Source organism: Harpegnathos saltator, unplaced genomic scaffold, assembly GCF_003227715.2.
Source record: "Harpegnathos saltator strain DR-91 unplaced genomic scaffold, Hsal_v8.6 scaffold467, whole genome shotgun sequence".
NCBI lineage: Eukaryota > Metazoa > Arthropoda > Insecta > Hymenoptera > Formicidae > Harpegnathos > Harpegnathos saltator.
The window spans coordinates 1,402,871-1,425,577 of record NW_020230280.1 but is presented as its reverse complement, the minus strand read 5'-3'; the positions used below and the strand labels follow the sequence as shown (position 1 = coordinate 1,425,577).

At 47.8% G+C, this 22,707-nt stretch overlaps 1 protein-coding gene across 2 annotated transcripts in view; it reads left to right on the top strand.

Annotated features, from left to right (window-relative positions):
- LOC105185030 (alkaline phosphatase) overlaps positions 1-21,394 on the top strand; it is a 214,952-nt gene extending 193,558 nt beyond the window's left edge. For both annotated transcript variants that reach the window (XM_025302019.1, XM_025302020.1), the window contains 2 exons: positions 9,742-9,863; positions 19,730-21,394. In XM_025302019.1, the coding sequence (XP_025157804.1) occupies positions 9,742-9,863; positions 19,730-20,212 (605 nt within the window). In that variant the 3' untranslated portion in view covers positions 20,213-21,394. The remainder of the gene's footprint in view (positions 1-9,741; positions 9,864-19,729) is intronic.
- Positions 21,395-22,707: the final 1,313 nt, after the last annotated feature.

Below are 22,707 nucleotides of genomic sequence, written 5' to 3'. Positions count from 1 at the left end.
TCCATTTTCGCGGTCGCGCATTTACGCGGAGACAGTCTGCTCTGCGTCGGGATAATCCACTCTCTCTCTCTCTCTCTCTCTCTCTCTCTCTCTCATCCTGCCGCTTTCTCTCTCGGCCGCTCGGCTGCGCGCAAATTCATCTCGGTGAATCCGCGAGTTCGCACGGGAGAGCATAGAAGCCGCGACGCGCGATTAATCCGCTAAGAGCTACGACGATTGCGTCGCCGCTTCGAGCGGAAGAACCGTTCCTCGCTCCTCGTTCCTCCTTACGTAGCGATCGGCATTGACTGCCGGGTGTATCGGAGAAATGGGCCGGGCCGGAGGAGGTACGACCGAGGGACTCGCGCCGGTGCGTTTATCTCCATCGCGACAATTTATCACCATAAATTCAAGGGTCGCAGCGGCGACGAGGGTAGGGCAGGGGCAGCGAGGGGCGGGGGCGTGCGCGCGGCGCGAAATCGTGCGGCGGTTTTTGCGCGGAGCGTGGCACGCGCGTTACCCCGGATGGCAGGGAATTCAGTTGAGAGCGAATCGTGAACTTCTTGGAATACCTCGAATTAGTCGTCCAGCACGTCACGCTCGCATCGGCACACGCGGGACGACGGGGGGAGGGGGGAGGGGGGGGGATCGGCTCCCCGCTCGGAGTGAATTATGTTTTGTTACTCGACGCGATCTTTCCATCAGACTGGAGAAGCGGAAGGAGTGGAACGTCAAAATGCCGGCGGTACTTGATTTTAGCAGCGTCGGAATTATCCCGGCGAAACTGGAGAAGAGGGGACGATCGTCAGACGTAGAACTTGAAAAGCGCGTGGAAGGTGAAGACGTTTATAAATTGTTAAACTATCCGAAACTTTGTCTTCTCTTGGATCTTCGGCAAATCTGAGAGACCTGATACGTTTTACGTGTCCTCTTGTGTAAAACGTGTCAGTTTGACATTTTTGTACATTCCTGACTAGAAATTTTGATATCAGGTTCATCTAACATTGATAAGGACCTAATAGAGTGAATGAAAGGTAATCCTAAGTGAGTCAGTCCTTATAATGTCCTAACGACAAATGAGTAAGGAAGACCTTTATAAGGTTATAATGATTGAGTCCACATTAAGACCTTAGTGTACCAACCTAGTGTATGATATAATATGCTTCAGTTAATCAGAGATCTTACTCATTTGTACCTAATATGATTTGCATTATCAAGTTTTAACAAAACAATTTTTGGGTGTCATTTCCAAATATAAAGATGTTTGCGTTGAAAAAACACTTCAGATCACTTGAATATATTTGTAAAATATTATAGAAACTATCCTCTTTTCAGCAGTCAATAAATAGTTGTAAAATTAACGTGACATGCAACTTTTCTCTTTAACACTACTTTGTGTCTTGTCACCTTGTGATACTTTATGATCTTATGATATTCATTTTATGTTTCTTTTCCGAAACATTTCACAAGTATGCGATCAAGCGATCTAAAATATTATTTCATGCAAATATCTTTTTATTTGGAAATGACACGAAAGAATTTTCAGCGTGTCATTTCTTATTTCTAATGTCATCATCCAATATAGCCGTGGCGAGTAATCAGGAGACATCATTTGAAAAACGGAAACGTAATAAGGATTCCACAAGGTAACTCAATAAGGACCTGACTATGAATCCTTACTAAGGTCCTGATATCCGCTGCGTTACATGACTTATTAGGTTACCCGATAGTATTACCTTATTGGGAGCTGATGTCCAAATAAGGTTAACCTGATCAGGACCATGGGATAAATTTCTAGTCGGGTTATTCGCAGAAATAGACGGCCTCTTTCGCATTAGTCGTCTGTATCGAATAATAATGGACATTCTTCGGTTACTTTCACAAGTGATTTATAACTTCGTACCGAACGGCTAAAAGCGCAGAACATTGAGATTTGCCCCGAGATACTATCCAAGTCTCGTCATCTTTCAGACGACTCTCCCGTCTCTTTTACTTTCACAAAAGTCCGAAGATTTTGAAATCCTTCCAAATACACTGCGCATGCAGTTACTTACGAGCTGGCCGGTGCATAAATGTATCCGCGCGATCAATAAGCGCGAGCCACGATCGAGGGCTCGGCCCAATCACAGCGGCCGTCGCGGGAATATTTTAGGACGGCCCTTAGTTAGAATCCGAGAATCGTTCGTAAATCAGCCCGGGTATGTCCTGTCGGAGCTATCGTGCCAGGACGACGAGGATCGCGGCACGACCGGCACGCCACGGAGAGGCCCGACCCATTAACTCGGAAATATATAAGATCACGGAAGCATATCACGGAGTTGGAAAGTTATGCGATAGTAGCCGCTCACGAAGGTGCACGCGGGGCACGCGGGGGGAGAAGTTAAATTACACGGCGGATCCTTGACTTTTATGTCGGCGGCTATGAGGATTCTTTTATGTGCGAATATGAGGCGATATCGCAGCTTAGGTTCGCAATCACGAGGCCGGAAGACGGCTGGAGGGGACTCGCCCCCGGACGTTCTTACCCGACCCTCTTCCCCCCTCCCGGCCGCCCCACCGATTCGTTATGCATCTTGTTATGGGCGTTTTTCTAAATCCCGCGGCGGGACCGAAGTATCCGGGGCGCAGCCGCGCTTAGCCGCTTTTCACCGCGGAACGCTTCCCCGCCGCTGAAACGCGATTGGGTCGGAAATGACTTGCAATTTGCGAGTTGAACGCCCGGCTCGTTCCGGCTCGCTCGTGATTTATGAGACGCCGTGCTGCGGCCTAAGCGGCGCGATCTTGCGTTTCGAGCGACTCGAGACACACTCGCCGATAATCCTTCGGCGAACGCGCGCGTGTTCGCGCTTTGTAACCGGCTCGTCGCGGCTCCGCTCGCGCTCTCGTGAGACCCTGCGCGTCCTTCTTACGGCGATCACGCGAGCTCGCAGAGAGAATAACTTGGCCTGAGAATTTACACATCACGGTGTATGTGTGTGTGTGTGTGTGTGCATGTTATTTATGTATACAAAATATTTTACATTCGTTATTCTCACAGGCCGCTCGCTTGCGCGCGACCTGCGTCGCGTGATTCCCGTTCCAACGTAAACGCGCGTCCGCATGTCACGCGCGCGTTTATTTGTTTCTAAAGTTCTCACCTCGTTAGTCACGCGTCGCTCGCGAGCGTTACCTCGTCGCGCGCATAAATATCGCCGATTCTTCCGCGCGGGGCACCGCGTTATAATTGTTATTATCGGAGCGCCGATGTGATAGTCCGCGTCGCAGACCCGTCGCTCCCCTCCCTCCCTCCCTCCCGCCCCTCTCCGCCCCCGCGCGGGTCTGCTTGTCGAAATGGCCTCTAATGCACGATACTTTAGGACACTAATTAATATTTAACGGGACAATATCGCCGCATAATCGGCTCAACTATATTGCACAAAGCATTAGCGTGACCGCACGACCCGAAACCGCGATTCAATATCGTTAGGCTGCCTCGCTGGACACACACGACGTTTCTTCGCCAACGCCGGGCTGATCCTTAATTGCTTTGCACGCCCACGCTGTGCGCCTCGCAAGAGCTCGTCCCGCCCGCTTGGCCGGTCTGAATTTTGCATTACGTAGTTTTGTTTAGCGCGACGAAGGAGGCGGTTGAACACACGTCGCGGGGCATTATTCACGACTAGTTCCAAAGTACTGAAGTACGAAGTACTCGCTATGTAAACGAGCGACCGGAGGGGTTAAGGGCTTTATTCTCCGCCGGGCGCAGTAAACCGCGATACCGCGCGCTTGTAGTCGCGGAACGCGAGTAAAACGCGAGTAATGAGGCTTTCTTTCGCTCCTCTTGATTAGCCCGGCCGGGGGCGGGGGGGGGGTATGCTATCGACGGAGGAGAGAGGGCTCCTTGTGTCGCTTGATTAATTACCTATCCGTACGCTTCCTCGCTCGGGAGACCAACTTGCCGACGATAAGTATCGTTATCACTTTACGCACATATTTAACACCCTATATCCCTTCGCTTCTTTTTCTCCTCCTTCCTCTGAAGCCTCCTGCTGCCGCTTTTCAGATTCGCCTCCCTCCGATAATCAATTCCAATTCCAGTTCGAATTAATAAATCTTCTCCCTTAACAGTCCGTTAATTAAAAATATAGGCGCGATATAAGCGTCCGAGTTGGGACTTTCCTCTCTCAGGCAACGTTAATGGAGACCGACTGTAGTTCCACTGGGCATCTCGTATAACTTTCTTGCCATGTACAAAGCATTGCGCATTCTCAAACAGATATATCGGAAATCTAATTCCTACTGCAAAGAAAGCTTCTCTTTCTCTCTCATACTCGCTGTTTAATTTATTGTCACATAAGCGTGTGTATGTTTGCGATTCTTTCTTCTTCTCTTTTAAAATATTTTTGTGTCCAATTACCTGTAAGCCTCCGGCCATTCTCTTGCCACAGCGTTCTTATATTAGGTTGGTGCAAAAATAATTGCGGTTCTTACGTATCGAGCATGAAGACGCATATATCACTTAAAAATTATACTTATTAATCACAGCAAAGACCATCATTAGCCTGCACACATTTCTCCCAACGAGAAGCAAGTTTGTTTATTCCTGCAAGATAGAATTCTAGAAAAGATAGCGGTAACTGAAAAAGTCGGCGCCAAACTTAAAATGATAAAAATCGCAATTATTTTTGCACCAACCTAATATATAGAGACTTAATCCTACAATAATAATATTCGTATTTATCTCTGTCTATCTCCGCCTCTCTCTCTCTCTCTCTCTCTGTTTCTCTCTGTGCCTCTTCTTCTGTCTCTCCCTTCGTCTTTCCCTTTATCTCTCCCTCCATCTCTTCCTCTGTTTATCTCTAGCCCCCCTCTCTCCCTGCCCTCGCGACCCGAAACGTGTATAACTCCTCAGCTGCTTTGACATCGCGGCTGTGTAGACGACCGTGTAACGGCGCGAATGTAACGGAACCGTCGCGATAATTTCCGCGCTGTGAACTACTTCATCAAACACTCTTGCATAAATCAAAGTAAACTCGGCGCGGGCGGGCCGAATGGGAAATGGCTGAAGATCGCCCGGCGAGCCCGGAAACCGCGTGCAGCGGAACGCTCTCGTTTCTATTTACGCGCGCACCGCTTTACCTCGTGTTTCACGCTTGCTAGCTTGAAAACTTGGCGGAGACTTATCTGCCGCGACAAGATCGCTAGTTTTTCGAAATCACGCTCACACGTACACCGGCCACTTATCGTGGCTGGAATTTACCTTACCACCACGTCCCTGGAGGCAGATTGCAGGATATTACTTTGCCGACTTCGTGATCCTACATATCTTTTGCCAGCCGTCCCGCCCCACCGCGCCTACCCTATCCTGCTGCATCTTGGCTCGCGTCTTGCCTCTCCCTTCCCCCCTCGCACGTTTTCCGTGTACCTGGCAAGTCCCAACTTAACCTGAAAGGAACGCAAAAGTTCATTTCGTTCCGGGTCCTGTCAAGCGGTCTAAAGTAGCAGCGCATTTCGCTATCCTGATGTCGGCGTTACACATCAGACGTTACAAATGGGCAATTAAAGTGTTACAAGCTACCCCCCCCCCCCACGAAGTGCTTAGCTCCGGCGAAATGCGTCGTGTTTACTGTAACGAGGAGTTATTCTTTCTTCTCTCTTCCTCCTTCTCCCCCTCTCTCTCGTGCGCTCCCTCTTCTCCTCTGCATCTCTCCCTCGCGTGATCAAACGGCGTGTTATTAGGGAGCTGTTGGGCTTCGATCGATGCCGAAGAGCGAGACAGCGAAATCGAGGGGGTTGGCCGGCGGCAAAATCGACCGGGCTTGCGATCAATTCACGCGGGTGATTGCGAGAGAGACCCTTGTCCGAAGCAGTTGACGGATCATTACGGACATTTCAGTCTTCGTTCGAAGTGGTTATTTCTGGATGATCAATGCGAAGATGTAGCTGTGCACGAGACGGTATGCGCGCATCAGTCAAGAGCTTGACGTCGTACAACAGCAAGAAGCGTGCAATTACTCGAAGAAACAAGAAGTGTTTTCGGTCTATCGGGCGTAAAATGCGAGGGAGGAAGTTTAAAGAGAAGCGGCAGCGGCCGCCTCGATTAGAGTGAGCGTCCCGCGCGTTTGCACGGCAAATAAACGGTGAAATTATACATTGTTAAACGACGGACAGTCTGAAATGGAGCGCGCGCGCACGCCCGTGTGCGGCGATGGTCTATTTTTAAGGGCGGTTGAGCGGAGGAAGAAAGTCCCTTGAATAAAACATATCTACCGGCGAGCATGTCCCGGAGTCTCTCGCCCCTGGTTTCGTCCTTTCAACCCCCTTACTCCCTACACCTTTATCCCTGCCACCTCCTTTTTCATCCGCCGTACCACCGTTAAACATCCATTCATTCTTTAGCGCGCGATATCGCTCGGCGTGCAACTACTATTATGCTAGCACTCCGAATGTAAAAGACCGCAATGCGATGTATGAAGCAGAATCAAGTGCTAATTATGAGGTAATTTTTTAATTTATATTACATTGTATCATATTATATATATTTTATTTGTATATATTATATTATATTATATTATATTATATTATATTATATTATATTATATTATATTATATTATATTATATTATATTATATTATATTATATTATATTATATTATATTATATTATATTATATTATATTATATTATATTATATTATATCATATTATATTGTATTACATATTATATTATATTATATTAGATTACATTACATTACGTTATATTATATTACATTATATTATACTATATTACGTTACATTATATTGTATTTTAATATAATGCGTTTAAAAAAAAATAAATGAAATTTACAAGCCATGTAATTTTTGTTTTTTTATTGAAATCCTGTCTCTGCCGCTCGCCCCTGGTTTCGTCCTTTCAACCCTCTTACTCCCTACACCTTTATCCCTGCCACCTCCTTTTTCATCCGCCGTACCACCGTTAAACATCCATTCATTCTTTAGCGCGCGATATCCTCAGGAATCCGTGTATACATTTTCGTATTATTAGGAAATTAAAAATTTTCCATCATACTAAAACCAGTTGTCTGAATACTTTTTTGCTTATTATATTTGCTCTTGATACAAATTTGTGCTCCTAGAATTTTCTAGAACCTAAGATTTCCTGTAAGAACCTAGAATTTTTAATTTCCAGCCAGAAATTAGAAATACCTCTTCGATTATCATGTTCTCCTAATACAAAAACGAAAAACCGGGAAAATTAAAAAATTTCACATTTCCCGATGTTGCGTTATGGTATCAGGAGAATATGATAACCGAAGAGGTATCTCGAGTTTCTGGCGGGAAATTTAAAAATTCCACATTTCCCGATTTTGCGTTTTCGTATCAGGAGAATATGATAACCGAAGAGGAATCCCGAGTTTCTGGCGGGAAATCTAAAAATTCCAGATTTCCCAATTTTGCGTTTTCGTATCAGGAGAATATGATAACCGAAGAGGTATCCCGAGTTTCTGGCGGGAAACTAAAAAATTCCAGATTTCCCGATTTTGCGTTTTCGTATCAGGAGAACATGATAATTGAAGAGATCCCGGCTTTCTGGCGGGAATTTATAAATTCCGGATTTCCCGATTTTGCGTTTTCGTATCAGGAGAATATGATAACCGAAGAGGTATCCCGAGTTTCTGGTGGGAAATTTAAAAGTTCCAGATTTCACAATTTTGCGTTTTCTTATCAGGAGAACATGATAACCGAAGAGGTATCCCGAGTTTCTGGCGGGAAATTTACAAATTCCAGATTTCCCGATTTTGCGTTTTCGTATCAGGAGAACATGATAACCGAAGAGGTATCCCGAGTTTCTGGGAGGAATTTACAAATTCCCGATCTCCCGATTTTGCGTTTTCGTATCAGGAGAACATGATACCCGAAATGGTATCCCGAGTTTCTGGCGAGAAATTTAAAAATTCCGGATATCCCGATTTTGCGTTTTCGTACCAGGAGAACATGATAACCGAAGAGGTATCCCGAGTTTCTGGCGGGAAATCTAAAAATTCCAGATTTCCCGATTTTGCGTTTTCGTATCAGGAGAACATGATAATCGAAGAGATCCCGGCTTTCTGGCGAGAATTTACAAATTCCGGATTTCCCGATTTTGCGTTTTCGTATCAGGAGAATATGATAACCGAAGAGGTATCCCGAGTTTCTGGCGGGAAATTTAAAAGTTCCAGATTTCACAATTTTGCGTTTTCGTATCAGGAGAACATGATAATCGAAGAGATCCCGGCTTTCTGGCGAGAATTTACAAATTCCGGATTTCCCGATTTTGCGTTTTCGTATCAGGAGAATATGATAACCGAAGAGGTATCCCGAGTTCCTGGCGGGAAATTTAAAAGTTCCAGATTTCACAATTTTGCGTTTTCGTATCAGGAGAACATGATAACCGAAGAGGTATCCCGAGTTTCTGGCGAGAAATTTAAAAATTCCAGATTTCCTGATTTTGCGTTTTCGTATAAGGAGAATATGATAATCGAAGAGGTATCCCGAGTTTCTGGAGGAGAAATCTAAAAATTCCAGATTTCCCAATTTTGCGTTTCGTATCAGGAGAATATGATAACCGAAGAGGTATCCCGAGTTTCTGGCGGGAAATTTAGAAATTCTAGATTTTCCGATTTTGCGTTTTCGTATCAGGAGAACATGATAACCGAAGGGGTATCCCGAGTTTCTGGCGGAAAATCTAAAAATTCCAGATTTCCCAATTTTGCGTTTTCGTATCAGGAGAATATGATAACCGAAGAGGTATCCCGAGTTTCTGGCGGGAAACTAAAAAATTCCAGATTTCTCTATTTTGCGTTTTCGTATCAGGAGAACATGATAACTAAAGAGATATCCCGAGTTTCTGGCGGGAAATTAAAAATTCCAGATTTCTCGGTTTTGTGTTTGTTGTATCAGGAGAATATGATAACTAGAGTGGTATCCCGAGTTTTTGGCGTGAAATTTAAAAATTCCAGGTTTTCCCGATTTTTATGGTTTGATTTCAAGAAAATATAATAAGGGAAAGATGGTGCAGGGAAGAGAGAAGAGAGGGAGAGAGAGGGAGAGAGAGAGAGAGAGAGAGAGAGAAATAATAAAACTTGATTAAAGTAAAATTATCTTTTATTTTTATTTTTATTTTGATACAATTATAATGTCGTGTGTGTAATACATAAAATATATAACGTATTTAATATATATAATATGTAAAATATGTATAATACATAAATATGTAAAATACAATATAATATGTATAATAATACAATAAAATTATGTTTTTACTTTTATTTGTATTTTATTTCTATATCTATTCTTTTGTTTCTATTTATATTTTAATATAATTACAATATGATGCGTATAATACATAAAATACAATATAATATACATATATCGGCAGCGGTGCCAGTAATTTGCTAAACTTTTATTGTGAATATGATAGAAAACTACCTTTTTCATTATCTATATAATAGGAATTCAACTTCTTATAGATACTGATTAAATTATTCCCTAAGATACAGTGTACCTTTTTTCATCATCACTGAAGCTCGAGTCTAAAACGGTGGCAATTTTTCACGAAAACGCCAAGCACGGTCCTGGTCGTAACGTCTCAGACGCGATCGAATCTCGACGATGATTCGTATCGGTGGATTTAGAGTCGCTGGCAGAGGAGGCGGCGTCGCGTCGTGCCGTCGATCGATCGTAAAACGTTCCTATCGATAGGCGCCGTTCACTGACAAATCGCCCGATTAATTCTTTTTCCCTCAGGCTCTGACAGCAAGGTGTCGGACGTTGATGGACAGCCCTATACAACGTTGCTGTACAGCAACGGTCCAGGTTACACGCAGCCGCGGAATATCCTGCGGGAGGTTGGGAAAGATTCCATTCAGGTAAGGGAGGCCCCCATTCTCATTTCCGCACGCATGGAAGGTAGCCCGCCGGTGTTTATTGGATCGGAGAATGATCGAGTGGCGAGATCGAGGCCGCGCTCGAAAATCCATCACGTACCATCGCTGTTCCAGCTTCGTGAAATATTCGACCAAACACTTCCGACTGCCTACTGCCAAGTGTTCCCGATTCTCGATCATTCCGCAATGCTGCTCTCGACGCGGGTTTTTAATTTCTACCAAGAAATCACCCGCGATACTCTACGTACCGAATTTCTCACAAAAGACACAACGATAGATAACGCTGATAATGACTCTCCACGCGAAGGTTCGCGTTGCGCGAGAACCGTCGACCTTCTCTCATTGCTGCGTCACGACTCCTCCACGTTGCACTTCTTTCGCATCGCAATCCAACTTAAAGTCATATAAATTTACACATTTAATAAATTTGCATGTCTCGCCGTGGACGAAGATGCGGCGAGTTTCGCGAGGTAGTCAGCGAGGTCGACATCCATTCACTCCCTCGCGGCGACACTAATCCCTCCTCCCAAAATTTTCGACGGTCACCAACGGTCTTTCGAAGGGAAGAATATATGTCGCATAATAAATCACCGCGTGTCGCGGCGATGGTTACGGAAGGTTCGGCGAATTGAGTGCTGCCCACCCGTCGGTTTATCTGTCTTCCCGCGTTTATCAATGGTGATCCCGCTCTCGCTCGTCGTTTATCGATTTAATCTCTCCTCGCTGACGTATCTTCATGGATGGAAGAGTGCGTGTTTATTCCTTCGATTACGCTGCGCGTTACACGCATCGCTCTGCCGCATTGCCCCGTATACGCCGCGCGTATATATCGCGCATTTGCATGGCGATTTGAATTTATAGTAATCCGCAAACAAAAATATCTCACCGCGCGCGCGCTTCAGCCCGGCATTCGCATTCGCAATTCCTCGCGCGAGTTTTCGCCTAGTTTCATTTCATTTCGTATTTATAATCTATCAGCCGAGTATCTCGACGCGGATATATATTCGCATCCCCGCCGAATATTTACTCGATGGATATTACTCGACATCACTGAATCACGCGAACGCGCAGAAAACGCGGGCTAGATTATTTCGCGCTTTTATTCGCATTTCGTTTTTACGTTATCACGCTAAACACGTGCGTGCAGTAATTCAGCTTCTGATACGCCGAGCGTGGCTTTCGGCTGATCTCACGCGTGAATACGTCCCGCCTGCGTCGCTGCATGTTACTTTTTCGTTTTGTTGCCTTACGTAATCGCAATGTATCACGCCTGCTTCAAATATTAATGTAACAGATAGTATAATCACGTACATATAAAGCGCGCACGCACACGCAATACGCAGCGCGCGGCGAAATGCTTCCTTCGCACGTGCAATTTTCTTCTTTCGCGAGAAAGAGAGAGAGAGAGAGAGAGAGATCTCCGTAGTTTCTTTCGTTCAACGCCGCGGAGATTGGCCGTAGTAGCTTCGTCCGTGTGTATACCGGGTGAGTGTAAAAGTTTTCACGGCTTTCCTCAAGATAACTCTCAAACTGATTCGGTTTTATGGCGGCACTTGCAAACAATACCGTCGAATAATGGGAAACAATGGCGATTACTTGGTGGAATGGCTAAATCCTTTCTGACAGGATTACTCAGTCCACTTTTCCATCACGAAATCCGTCAGAACTCTCGCACTCACCCAATAATTAATTGACCAAAGAAACGTTATGTGTGCGCGCGTATATGTATGTGCGTGCGTAGTTTGTGTGTGTGTGTGTGTGTGTGTGTCTGTCTGTGTATATGTGGGTGTGGGTGTGGGCGTGTGCCGACTTAGAGCGGTCGGATCGCGAGAGCTCATCTCGCTGTGTGCATTTCGACGTAACCTCAGTCGGAGCTGCGATATTCTCAAGATATTTAATATCGGAGATTAAAAAGTTACGGGAGAGATATATAATAGTCTCCGATCATCTTTTCGCCAACTCAGCCAAAGTGTTCGCGAGCGAGACGAAAGGCGCCTCTCCACCTCTCCCTTCCTCCCTCCTACCCCCGCCCCCGTCTGCCCCATCATGCAGTCCGTACATCGTGGGACTCGTTATCGCGTATCCTCGCGAAATTAAAAATCCAGACCTCGGCGGGATTGCGAGGTAACAATCCACGCGGTTCCTTCCCGGCCGCGGCGCGGCGCGGCGCGGCGGTCAGGCGCGCAATTGCGGAAATTCGCTTCCGCGGTTATAAAGGTGTCATCTGGCGATGGCCGCGCATGATTATTCAATTTCTCGAGACGTTGAGCCGCGTCCGACGACGAGTGACGACGAGTGAATGGTCACGAGGGCGAGTGCGGGGCGAAGGTGGTCGGGGAAGAAACTGATTAAAATCTGGATGGCCGTTCGGGCGATAAATCATGCCGGCTGGCCGGCCGGCCGGCCTCGTCGCTCACCGACGATCGTTATGAGATGCAAGAGCTGGGCGAGGAGATACCTCGGTAGAGATCCCGCTGGCAGAATTCAGAGTCGAGGCGACAGCTGTAACGGGGTCATTGCTAGGCAGCTCTGAAGCTGCTTTACGCGGCACGTTATTGCGGGGAACGTTCGCGCGGGACACAATAGTTGTGCCTGAGCGCATCCTTCAAATATTATTATTCCGATATCATTAAACGTACGCTCGTTCGCTCGCTCTCCGGGTTGCATGCAGCATTGTCTCGTATTCGGTTTGCTGCCGCTGGTAGCGCGGCTTTCCTCCAGCGACATCAGAGAAATAATAATTTCGCTGCCCGCAGATGCGGGAATTCTGGGAGCAACGGCGAGGGCAAATATCACGCGCCAAAGTTGCGAAACACTCGATATCATTATGTGAGAAATCTCTGCCGTATGAGACACTCTTCTCTGTCTCATAATTCCTTGGTCTCGTCGCGAGTGTTTGACGGAAATAATGCCGACATGTGTGCCGTCTGAGAGAGGGCAGAGGGAAGAGGGCGGAGGATGACGAGCAAGAGGGGCAGGAGGAATAGGTGGAGCGGAAGGAAGAGGAGGAGGAGAAAGAAGACGCATCTCTATTTGAATTAAATGGAAATTAGCGACCTCAAGCCCCTCAAGGGAAACTTTTCGCTCCTCGTGTTTCTCTCGCTCCTTCTTTCGCGCGGCAGCTTGCAAAGCCCGTTCAAAAACGCTCCCGGCTTGCTGAGTCGCGGCAAAAGTTTCGCGCTTCGAACGCGCAAAGTAAATCCCGAGCCGGGCGGAGAGAGTTACGCATTACAACGTGTCCCTGCGTGCTGATTTCAGCAGCTTTACGAGCCGCATGTCCGCAACGGGCCTTTACACGTTGTTCGAGCTATTCGGCGAGCGCATTTCATTAGGAGACGTCTCTCTCTCTCTCTCTCTCTCTCCTCCCTCTCTCTCTCTCTCTCTCTCTCTCGCCCCGCTATTATATCTGTTAGAATGCGCGTTATGCGGGGCACAGCGGATGCGTAGCTCCGGAGCAACGGAGATGCCTGAGATACTGCGACAGAGTATCGTATAAGCGTCTCTCGCGCGCGGTTGCCGCGCCGTCGAACTGCCGTGTAAACGTAAATTCGCATAAATCGATACCGCGAGCGAGCGAGAAGAGCGAGAGAGCGAGCGAGCGGTCGCGCGCGCGCGCGCGCGCGCGCGCGAAACAAGAAGCGGCCGTATTTTACGCGGGGAGATTGCTCTCGTTTTACGGGAATGTGATTTACGCAGTGAGTGTCAGGTATGCATTAAACGCGCAAATCTGGATCTACGGGGAGCCGGTATTAGCTGCGAATCTCATGAGCGTAATACGAACGCGGTAAACGCGCGCGTACGCGTCGGCTGGCGCGCCGAGTAAACAGTGACCTAATTTCCGATCGCAGTTGTTTAACTCGAGGGAAACGTACACAGAATGACTCGAAGTTGCAGAGTCGCCTTTGTGCGGTGTTTACACACGCGCGGCCGCGCGAATTTCTATCCAGAATGCCGGCCGTGTAACAACACGCGTCGATACAATGTAACCCTCGGCGCTATTTGCGGGAGTGTGGCGCAACGTTTTTTTCGCCGGCTACACCCGCCTGGCGGGGAAATTTTACGCGACAGAGCGGTAGAGCGTGGGGGGGGGGGGGGGGAGGGAGCCGAAACGACCTCGTCTTAACGCCGCGGATCTGGCGGTACTAATTTGGCTAATTCGATACGCACGCACACACACACACACACATACCTATATAGAGAGGGGTAGAGTCTGCCCGTGCGAGATTCAGAGGTAATTTTGAGCGAATCTGAATTTTGCACGGCGCGACATCTCCCACGTGTGCGCCAGTTAATGCCGCCAAGTCGCTCTTGGCAGGACGCGTTGCCGTCGTTGCCGTTAGCGTCGTCATCGTCGCCGTCGTCGTCGTCGTCGGTGTGCAGGTGCTATCGGAAATGTACGTGTGTTTACGCGTTGAAAGTGTTCGGCGAGAAGGACTCCGACGTATATCGACCCCCGTCTCCGTCTCCGCCTCCGCCTGCGCTTACGTATATATACACGCGTGTATATATTAACGTATGTACAAGACGCGCGAGAAAAAAACGCAGACGAGACGCCGGTTATTGCCCCGTTGATTTGTGTCCGCGATTATACGCGCCGGGGGGAGTTAATGCCACGGATATCCAGAACGAATTAAACACCGCGCGCGCGCTCGCGAGCTGATATCGGGCTATTTTAGTAGACGTCGAGTCTTCCCCTCCGTAGGGGCGCGAATTAACGGGAATTCTTCAGCCTCGATAATTCGCCCGTTCGCATCGCGCCCAACCCGTTTTTTTCCCATCCCCCTGTCGCCATTATATCGGTATGTATTATACGCACCCCTGCGCATACCTGAAGCGCGAAGTAGCACAAATCTGTTCCGCTCCGCGTGGTCGACTTCATGGTGCGCGGTTCACGACCTGTATGAAATATCCGCTTCCCTTCCTCTCTCTCTCTCTCTCTCTCTTTTTCTTCCTTTTTATCTCACTTCACCTTTTTATCTCCCCTCCCTCCCCCTCTCCCCCTCTCTCTCACCCCCTCCTCTCTCTCTCTCTCTCTCTCTCTCTCTCTCTCTCTCGTTCTCGTGGATGTCTTTAAATAACTCTTTTGACATTCACGAGTTTTTGCTCCCCGCGGTACCAAGCAGCGAGAGCTTCCCGTCGTTTTTATTAACGTCCAATGCTCATCTTCTGAAGGAGAGAAAAAGCAAAGAGAAAGCTGCGAATTGCAAGGCAGAAGTAGAAAATTAGAACAATTTTGAGCTATTTACGACAGAGTGCCTGACGATGACATATTCTCTCGTATACGCGTAAATTAGAGCAAACCCAAGAGAAAATTCCTCTACCATTTTGCAAACGGTCACGTAAAATTTTGAAATGTCAATCAAAGGAGATTGGCGAATGATCATGCGCGATACGGCAAGTGAGCTGTGATTGCGATTCCTCGAGCGCTTGTATTATAGTATTGTATAATGGATTAGATCAGATTGAACCAAAAAGGCCCTGCGCGCCGTTTTGCAAATAATCGCGATTTAATTATTGCGATCGACAATTCAAGAGCACTGCTGCATTATCGCATCGGGTCATTTACGAATCTTTTCGAATTAATGATTGAATGATTAATTTCTCGCAACATGATACAGCGCTTTTTTGTTCAGTTCGACTTATGCCCGGTTTCTTCACACTTCCCAATAGCTATCTTCCAGTTAAAGATATCCGTCAGATAACTAAAAATTCGTTTTCTTCACTAAAACCTCTGGTTACGTACAACTAACAGATAGCTGTTCTTCATGCTACTAGCTTCTGACACAAAATGTATTAGAAATTTGCTATAAATCAAACATATTCTGCCAGCGACATATTCTTCTCCGAGCTAGTATTAATTAATTAAAGTAATTTCCACAGTATTAACAATCGGTCTTCAATTGCATGTAATAATTCGAGCACTATATTCTGTTTCAAATGAAATCGTTCGAAAAATTCTGTGTCATTCCACACTTGAAAATTGTTCGCTTTATTTCTTATCGTACAGGGTCTTCTTTTCACAAATTCCTCGTCGTCATCATTATCGTCAGATTCAAAAATATTAATATTCATGTAAGTATACAAATCCAGTTGTGTACAAGTCCACGTTGTGCTTTCATAAAAACAGCAACAGCAACAGCAACATTACGTATTGTTGTAATTTTTTAATTATGTCAGGGCACTGGAATTAATATCCGCTAGATACCGCTAGATACCGCTACTTCAGCTACCGGATAAGTTTATCTGTCGGATACAAACTTCACAAAGGTGAAGAAAACCGATTCTGGCGGATATCTCATGAATAAAGTTACCGACAACTTATCTAGAGGTGAAGAAATTGGGCATTAGTCTACAGATACGCGACAGATTGATGTCCCCATGTATCGTCGGGCATCCTACATAACATCGCGTGTTAAGCAATGTTTGGTCGCTGATACGCACAAGGTGCACACGGTAAACACAGCGGGTGCGCTTAAAAGTCTAATTTCACGGATGACGAGTCGAATTAAGTATCGCGGGCGGCGCGCGCGGCCGTCCGCCTTACGCGCCGGTAATTTCAGATAAACGCGCGGATTAAAAGAAACGAATGCGGGCTCGTCTAATCCGACATGGTTTTAAGTCGCTCCTACCCGGCACATCGCTATCGTCGTTATCGCTTTTATATCCGACGTTTATCTCGATAAGCGTTCCGCTGTGTCCCGGCGGCTCCATTTGGCGGCTCTCGCATCCCGAAATAAAGCACGTGAGCGCGCGAAGAATGCAACTGGCCACCCAAATAACGGGAATACCGGGCCTCACGAGTCGCACGGACAGCGGATAACGCTAACCTCTTACGATACTTAACGCTCTCCCTGCGGACTATAATTCCTTAAGACGCCATTTCCCAGTTACGTCCCGTGCCGACGCGAGGTTCTCTCTCCCGCTGCGAGAGGAGAGGACATTGCCTTCACGCAGACCCTCGCCGGTGGCAGGATCTCTCTCGGGGGGAGATGCGTGGACGCTGGCAGGATTCGGAGTCGTAGGAGGGGCAGGAGGGGAGGGGAGGCCGGGAATGCACTAACATCAGAAACGCGAGAGAGAGAGAGAGAGAGAGAGAGAGGGGGGAGAGTACTTTCCCAAGGAAAGAGGTTTTTTATATGCTTATTTTGAACAAACACGTCTATTCGTCGCGTTTTAGTATTATTACCTCGAATTCCACCGCCGTCGGGGAGAGAAACTCCCGGAGAGATTCCGTGTAACTTAAAATTTAATTTTTTTACCGGCGAGAGAGAGAGAGAGAGAGGGAGCGAATCGAAGAATCGGACATCTCGTGTTTATGCATTTGGTAGTCATAATAAAATTTACGCGCCAGACTGATGCAGCTTCTCGAGTGAATATTCGGTCGCGCGACCCCGAGGAAATCCTCGCGTCGCAAGGAGACAGTGCCGTTTGAATTACGGCTCGTAATATATTCATAATAAATAAATATACATTCATGGGTGGGAATAACGATGTAATTCGGTGATATAACGGTGATATTCGACGTTCTCGAGATGCCTCGTACCTTTGCACTTCGACGTCGGGACAAAATTTCTCGTTCACGCTGCTGCGTTACAGATACATGTGGGTCAAATTATTCGCGATACACCGCGGATCGATTTCACCCCCCCCGACTGCGGCTGCGACGCGCTCAATATCGAACTCTCGACGAAAGTTTCACGCGCGCGCGCGCATATCTTCAGGTACGAAGTCGGGGAGAAAAATTAGACGAGGAGAGAGCAAATAGAAGAAAAAAGAAGAGAGATAAAACGCGGGCGTCTCGGCACAGCCATCGTCGCCACTTCAGCTGCATTCCCCTCGCTCGTTGTCTCCTCGCAGACATGCTGCCTCGTTCCACCCTCATTGCGCAAAACCACTTCTTCCCGGGTCGACCGCGCCACTTCGGGACGCACCGTGGCCTTTCATCTGATCGTCGAGGCGAGATCGCGGCAAAGGGTTTTCACGACGAGAAGGAAATATTGCGAGAGAATTCCTCTTACGCCCCGTGGCAGCGCGCCTCATTTGAGCTGCAGCAACGAGCCGGAGGGCGGAATAAAATGCGGCGGAGAAACCTGCAGTGGCGTAGTTAGAACTTTCGGCGATGCTTTCCGAACCGTGACTGCTATAATTTCGCCCGCTATTAGTCCCGAAACGAGCCGCTTCTGCTGGAAGTGATAGTAGTTCAGTTTTAGAGCACCGCGAGGAGCGCGAGGGAACGAGGGCGGAGGCGGCATTTAGCGCGCTGATTTTCGCGTCTCATCGGTTTCATCCCTACGAAAGTAAGTACGGAAATGTACGCGCGGTGACAGGAGGTGAGCGCAAAGCGCGGAGAGATACGATAAGTGATCTAATTGAGCGGCCGCAAAAAGGCAAAGGTAAACCGACGGGATCTCTCGCGTCGTCGGTTAGTAAAGGGAAGAAATTTTTCGCAACGGCGAAGTTATTCCGGCTTTATCCGGTAAGTTATTTGCAGTTGGCTTATGTGTTACTCGCGTCGCATTGCGTTTCGTGCTATTTACACGTCGCGACGCGAATTGCAAAGCGTGTTGCAATAATTTTAACGGTGGACGGAGAAATTTTTATTTCGTTTTTAATAAGTAATTCATCTCCGCACAGAGAACAGAGATATTTAATTTAAAAATTAATCACACTCCTACGCACACGCGGAAAGCGCCCCGCGCTTGTAACGAATTGTTAACGACGGAATGTAATCTCTTTTTTTTCTCCCGCGACTTTAATACGCGACTGATACGAAACGTATTTTTTCGTACTTCTTACGCGAGTCGGAGCGCGCGCGTTCATAAAGACTATGCATTTATGTCCGTTTCCGGGAAAAATGCGAGCGTATTTTTCTGGGGAAATAAGTTGAAAGTGTTTTTATACGCGCGAGCTGCAGCTACGTGTACGCGCGTTGTGTGCACATGCGTGTGCACTTTACTGTGACAATTCGACACGTTTACCCGCTGTGAAGACAACTTGTTTTAATTTACATGCAAAGCGCCTGGAAGAGTTATATCTGTCCTTTCATTACTGCTATACTCTATACGTACACATATGCGTACACACATACGTGTTATTTTTTAATAAATCGAGACTGCTTTAATGTCTACGATACTTTACATGTACATATATAGCTGCAGCTGTAAAAACAGCCTCGATTCATTAAAAAGTAATGCTCCACTGCTCGGAGCAATTTACGGAATACTATTTTCAAACGGGATCGACAGTTCAATCTTTAACACCTCTTCGACGTTTAAGGCGGATTTTTTCGCCACTTGCCGCGTCCAGCTGTGTTCACGCCTGAACACAGTCGGAATCTCCACGCGAACGGTCTATCGCGGAATATCTCCGTCGAGATAAAATGCGACTCATGTCACAAACACCAATGAATATCCCACAAACACGATCCTTCCTCCGCGTATCTTAATTACTCTTAATCCCCGTGCGATATAGAGGTGAGGTGATTCCATCGCAGTTGCGCCGCGAAGAGACACTCGTTCTCGCAATCGAATTGCGCATCGGGAAAACGTCATTTTTCTCCCGCCCCGCCCTCTCTTCCTATCGAGATAGAGAGAGAGAGAGAGATAGAGAGAGAGAGAGAGAGATAGAGAGAGAGAGAGAGAGAGAGAGAGAGAGAAAGTTAAATTAAATTAAATTGAAACCTCGCCTCTCCCCCGCCTAATAAATAACCCCGTTCGCCATCGATCCGCCTTCTCGTCTCGTCTCATGGACATTATCCGAGCCGTTAGGCTCGTAACTGCCGTGTAACCGTGAGCGACGGATTCCGCGGCTCCGACCTGCGATCGCACCTCACCACTGTATAATTACAGACTGCGGGGGTGCCGAGGGCGTGGGCGACGCACGGCGGCGAGGACGTGCCGGTGTTCGCGATCGGGCCCCTCGCGAGCATCCTGTTCTCCGGCAGCGTCGACCAGAGCTACATCCCGCACGCGATCGCCTACGCCTCCTGCCTGGCCCATCACGCCAGCCGTTGCTCCCGAGATTCCACGAACAACGCCAACGCCAGCGACACAATGAACGCCGCGCCGATAAGCTGTCCCTCGGTGGAGCCCAACAGCGCGGCGATATCCAGCGACGTGATGAACGACCAGGCGCGAAATCCATCCACGAAATCCGCGGCCGGCCCGTCGTCGTCGTCATCGTCGTCGTCGTCGTTGCTGCTGCTGTTGCTGCTGCTGCTGCTGCTGCTGCTGCTGCCGCCGCCGCCGCCGCCGCCGTCGCCGCCGTTGCTGCTCGTGCTGTTGACCCGCGTCCCCCCGACTCGCCGGTGTCCCTTCGAAAGGACGAGTTAATGCGCCCCCTTTCGCGTTCGAGCTAGAGGGCTCGAGTCCCTCCCTCACCCCATGACGTAGGTGTTACATGACACACAGTGGAGGAAGCCGGCCGAAACTGCCACGTCCTGGCGGACGCGTTATAAAGGTCGACCGCGTGGCGGCCGCAGTGTAAATTTGTCGGGACGGCCGTTCCGAACGAGTTGTGCATCTCCCGGCGATCTGTTAAATGGATCGTCCGCTCAGCAACGTCGGCCGCCGCCGCGGGAGTCACCGCGGAGGATCGGCGCGATGTAGCGTGGGAACCTTCGGAAGAAAGCGACGGAGGGAGGGAGAAGCCCTAGTGGCGGAGAGGTCCTCTTGAGGCGCGACTGAGGACCTCCAGGAGGAGGCGTATTTGCATTCCTCGACGACCCCGACAAGTGACGGATCGGGCGTTCGTGGACGAGCGCCTGAGACAAGGACACGCCGTTCGCGCACGGTGTATCCTCAATCCTCTCTCATGCACCCGCGATCGAGCGGCCCTACTTTCCGCGCCGCGTGTAATATTTTATATTATCGATACAGAATTGCATTGCTCAAAAGAATTACGGCGTGGATAGATTTATTGCCGTAAATTAGCCAACCTTGACTGGCGATTACTTCGCGAAAAATTATTGTAGACTAATGATTTTTCTTTTTTTCAACATGAAGCTTCAAGTCTCTACTTTAAGAATGTATCTTCATTTTTTGCAATGCACCCCTACCTCTGTAACCCCTGACGTCTGAGGGTATGTTTGGTATACTGAAAATTGCGAAGTTTGACGGAGTGCACGGACGTGAACAATCTTTTTTCGGGGACGCCGTTTGCATCGTCATTTGCAAGTCCAAATCTTCCCCTTCAATTTGGAAGGAAAATGGGCTCGCTACGATTTTTTTTCGCAAAGTTACAGCCCCTCAAAAATATCGTTGTTCTTGACCTTCGGGCCAAGTACCGGCCGGCGGCGGATTATTAAATGACTGGAAATCGTAGCAACGGCAACGGCAAAAGTGTTTGTTGACACGCGCGCATGTTTTTCAGCTCCTGGCTCGTGTTTTGACCACAGCCGACATTCCCAGCGTCGGCAAACAAATTCTCTCCGTATTCTCCACGGCTCCGTACCACGATATTTCTGAAGGGCTGTAACTTTGCGAGAAAAAATTGTAGCGACTCCATTTTTTCAAATTGAAGGGGAAGATTTGAACCTTATGACGATGCAAACGGCGTCCCCGAAAAAAACAGTCCGCGTCCGTGCATTCCGTCAAACTTTGCAATTTTCAGCACACCAAACATGCCTTCAGATGTCAGGTTGTTACAGAGGTAGGGCTGCATCGCATGCAAAAAATGGAGATACATTCTTAAAGTAGAGACTTGAAGCTTCATTTTGAAAAGAAAATCATTAGTCTGCAATAATTTTTCGCGAAGTAATCGCCAGTCAAAGTTAGTCAATTTTCGGCAATAAATCATCTATGCCATAATTCTTTTGAGCAGCGTGTTTACTTCTTCCTGATGCAATTTTGATAGGAAATTATTTGTTAGTTGCAAGTTCATGCTTGAGAGATTCGCTCGGTGGTTTCGCCGAGAGCTTCGGCGGATTATTGCAAACGGAATCTCCTCGACTCTCACTTGTTGTTTCATAATTTTCGAGGAAGGAATCGTTTACTTTTGTTTTTACTTATTAACGAGCTTTCGCTCCGAACGTTTGCATTCGCTATTGATTATTTGACTTGCTTGTGTAACAATGGCCGCACCGCGGCCATTTTCTCACGCTTTCGTTTTTCTCCCGCCGATCCAAGCGACTCGGCCTTGCATGAAAAGATTAATTATCGAGTTGTCTCTCGTGCCTCCGATACGGATTGACTCTGCGAGAGACGTGTCGGAGCAGTCGTCTCTTCTTTCGGTTTCGCGCGCCGCTCGGACTTTGCGGGATTCAGAATTCTTCTATGTGGGTGTGCAACGATCAAGATTACGTCGCGGCAAAATTCTCGCTCGAGATTGACGTTTCTTTCTCCCCGGGAACTGTTGCGAGGTTTTCGGGAGTTACGCGTTTGTCGTCGGAGGAGATACGACGTTGCCCTGCTGGGAAGAGAAGATTCGACCCGGATTCAATGAGAAAGTCCGAAAGGAACGACGGCCGTTCCGATACGTTCCGTGAATAACCGAGCATCCCTTCTTCGCCCATCTCCCAAGCGGGGTGAGTTGGGTGATTCCAGAGAGCACGTTACCGCGGGAAATTCCCCGCCATGCGGCGCAGCACGTTACAACGAAGCGAGTGATAACTCGCGGCCTCTTATCGATTCCGGTGAACGAGCAGATAGGCCGCTATGTGCACGTGAAGCGACTCCCCCGAGCCGCGGGGGGAGTTCCGACTATATAAGGCGTAACATGTAAATACAATCAAGGACAATTAAGAACAAAGAACGACACGCGCCCTCACACATCGAATGTAAATCGCAGGTAGAACTTAGTCACACCGAATCGCGACAGGCCTCACCGC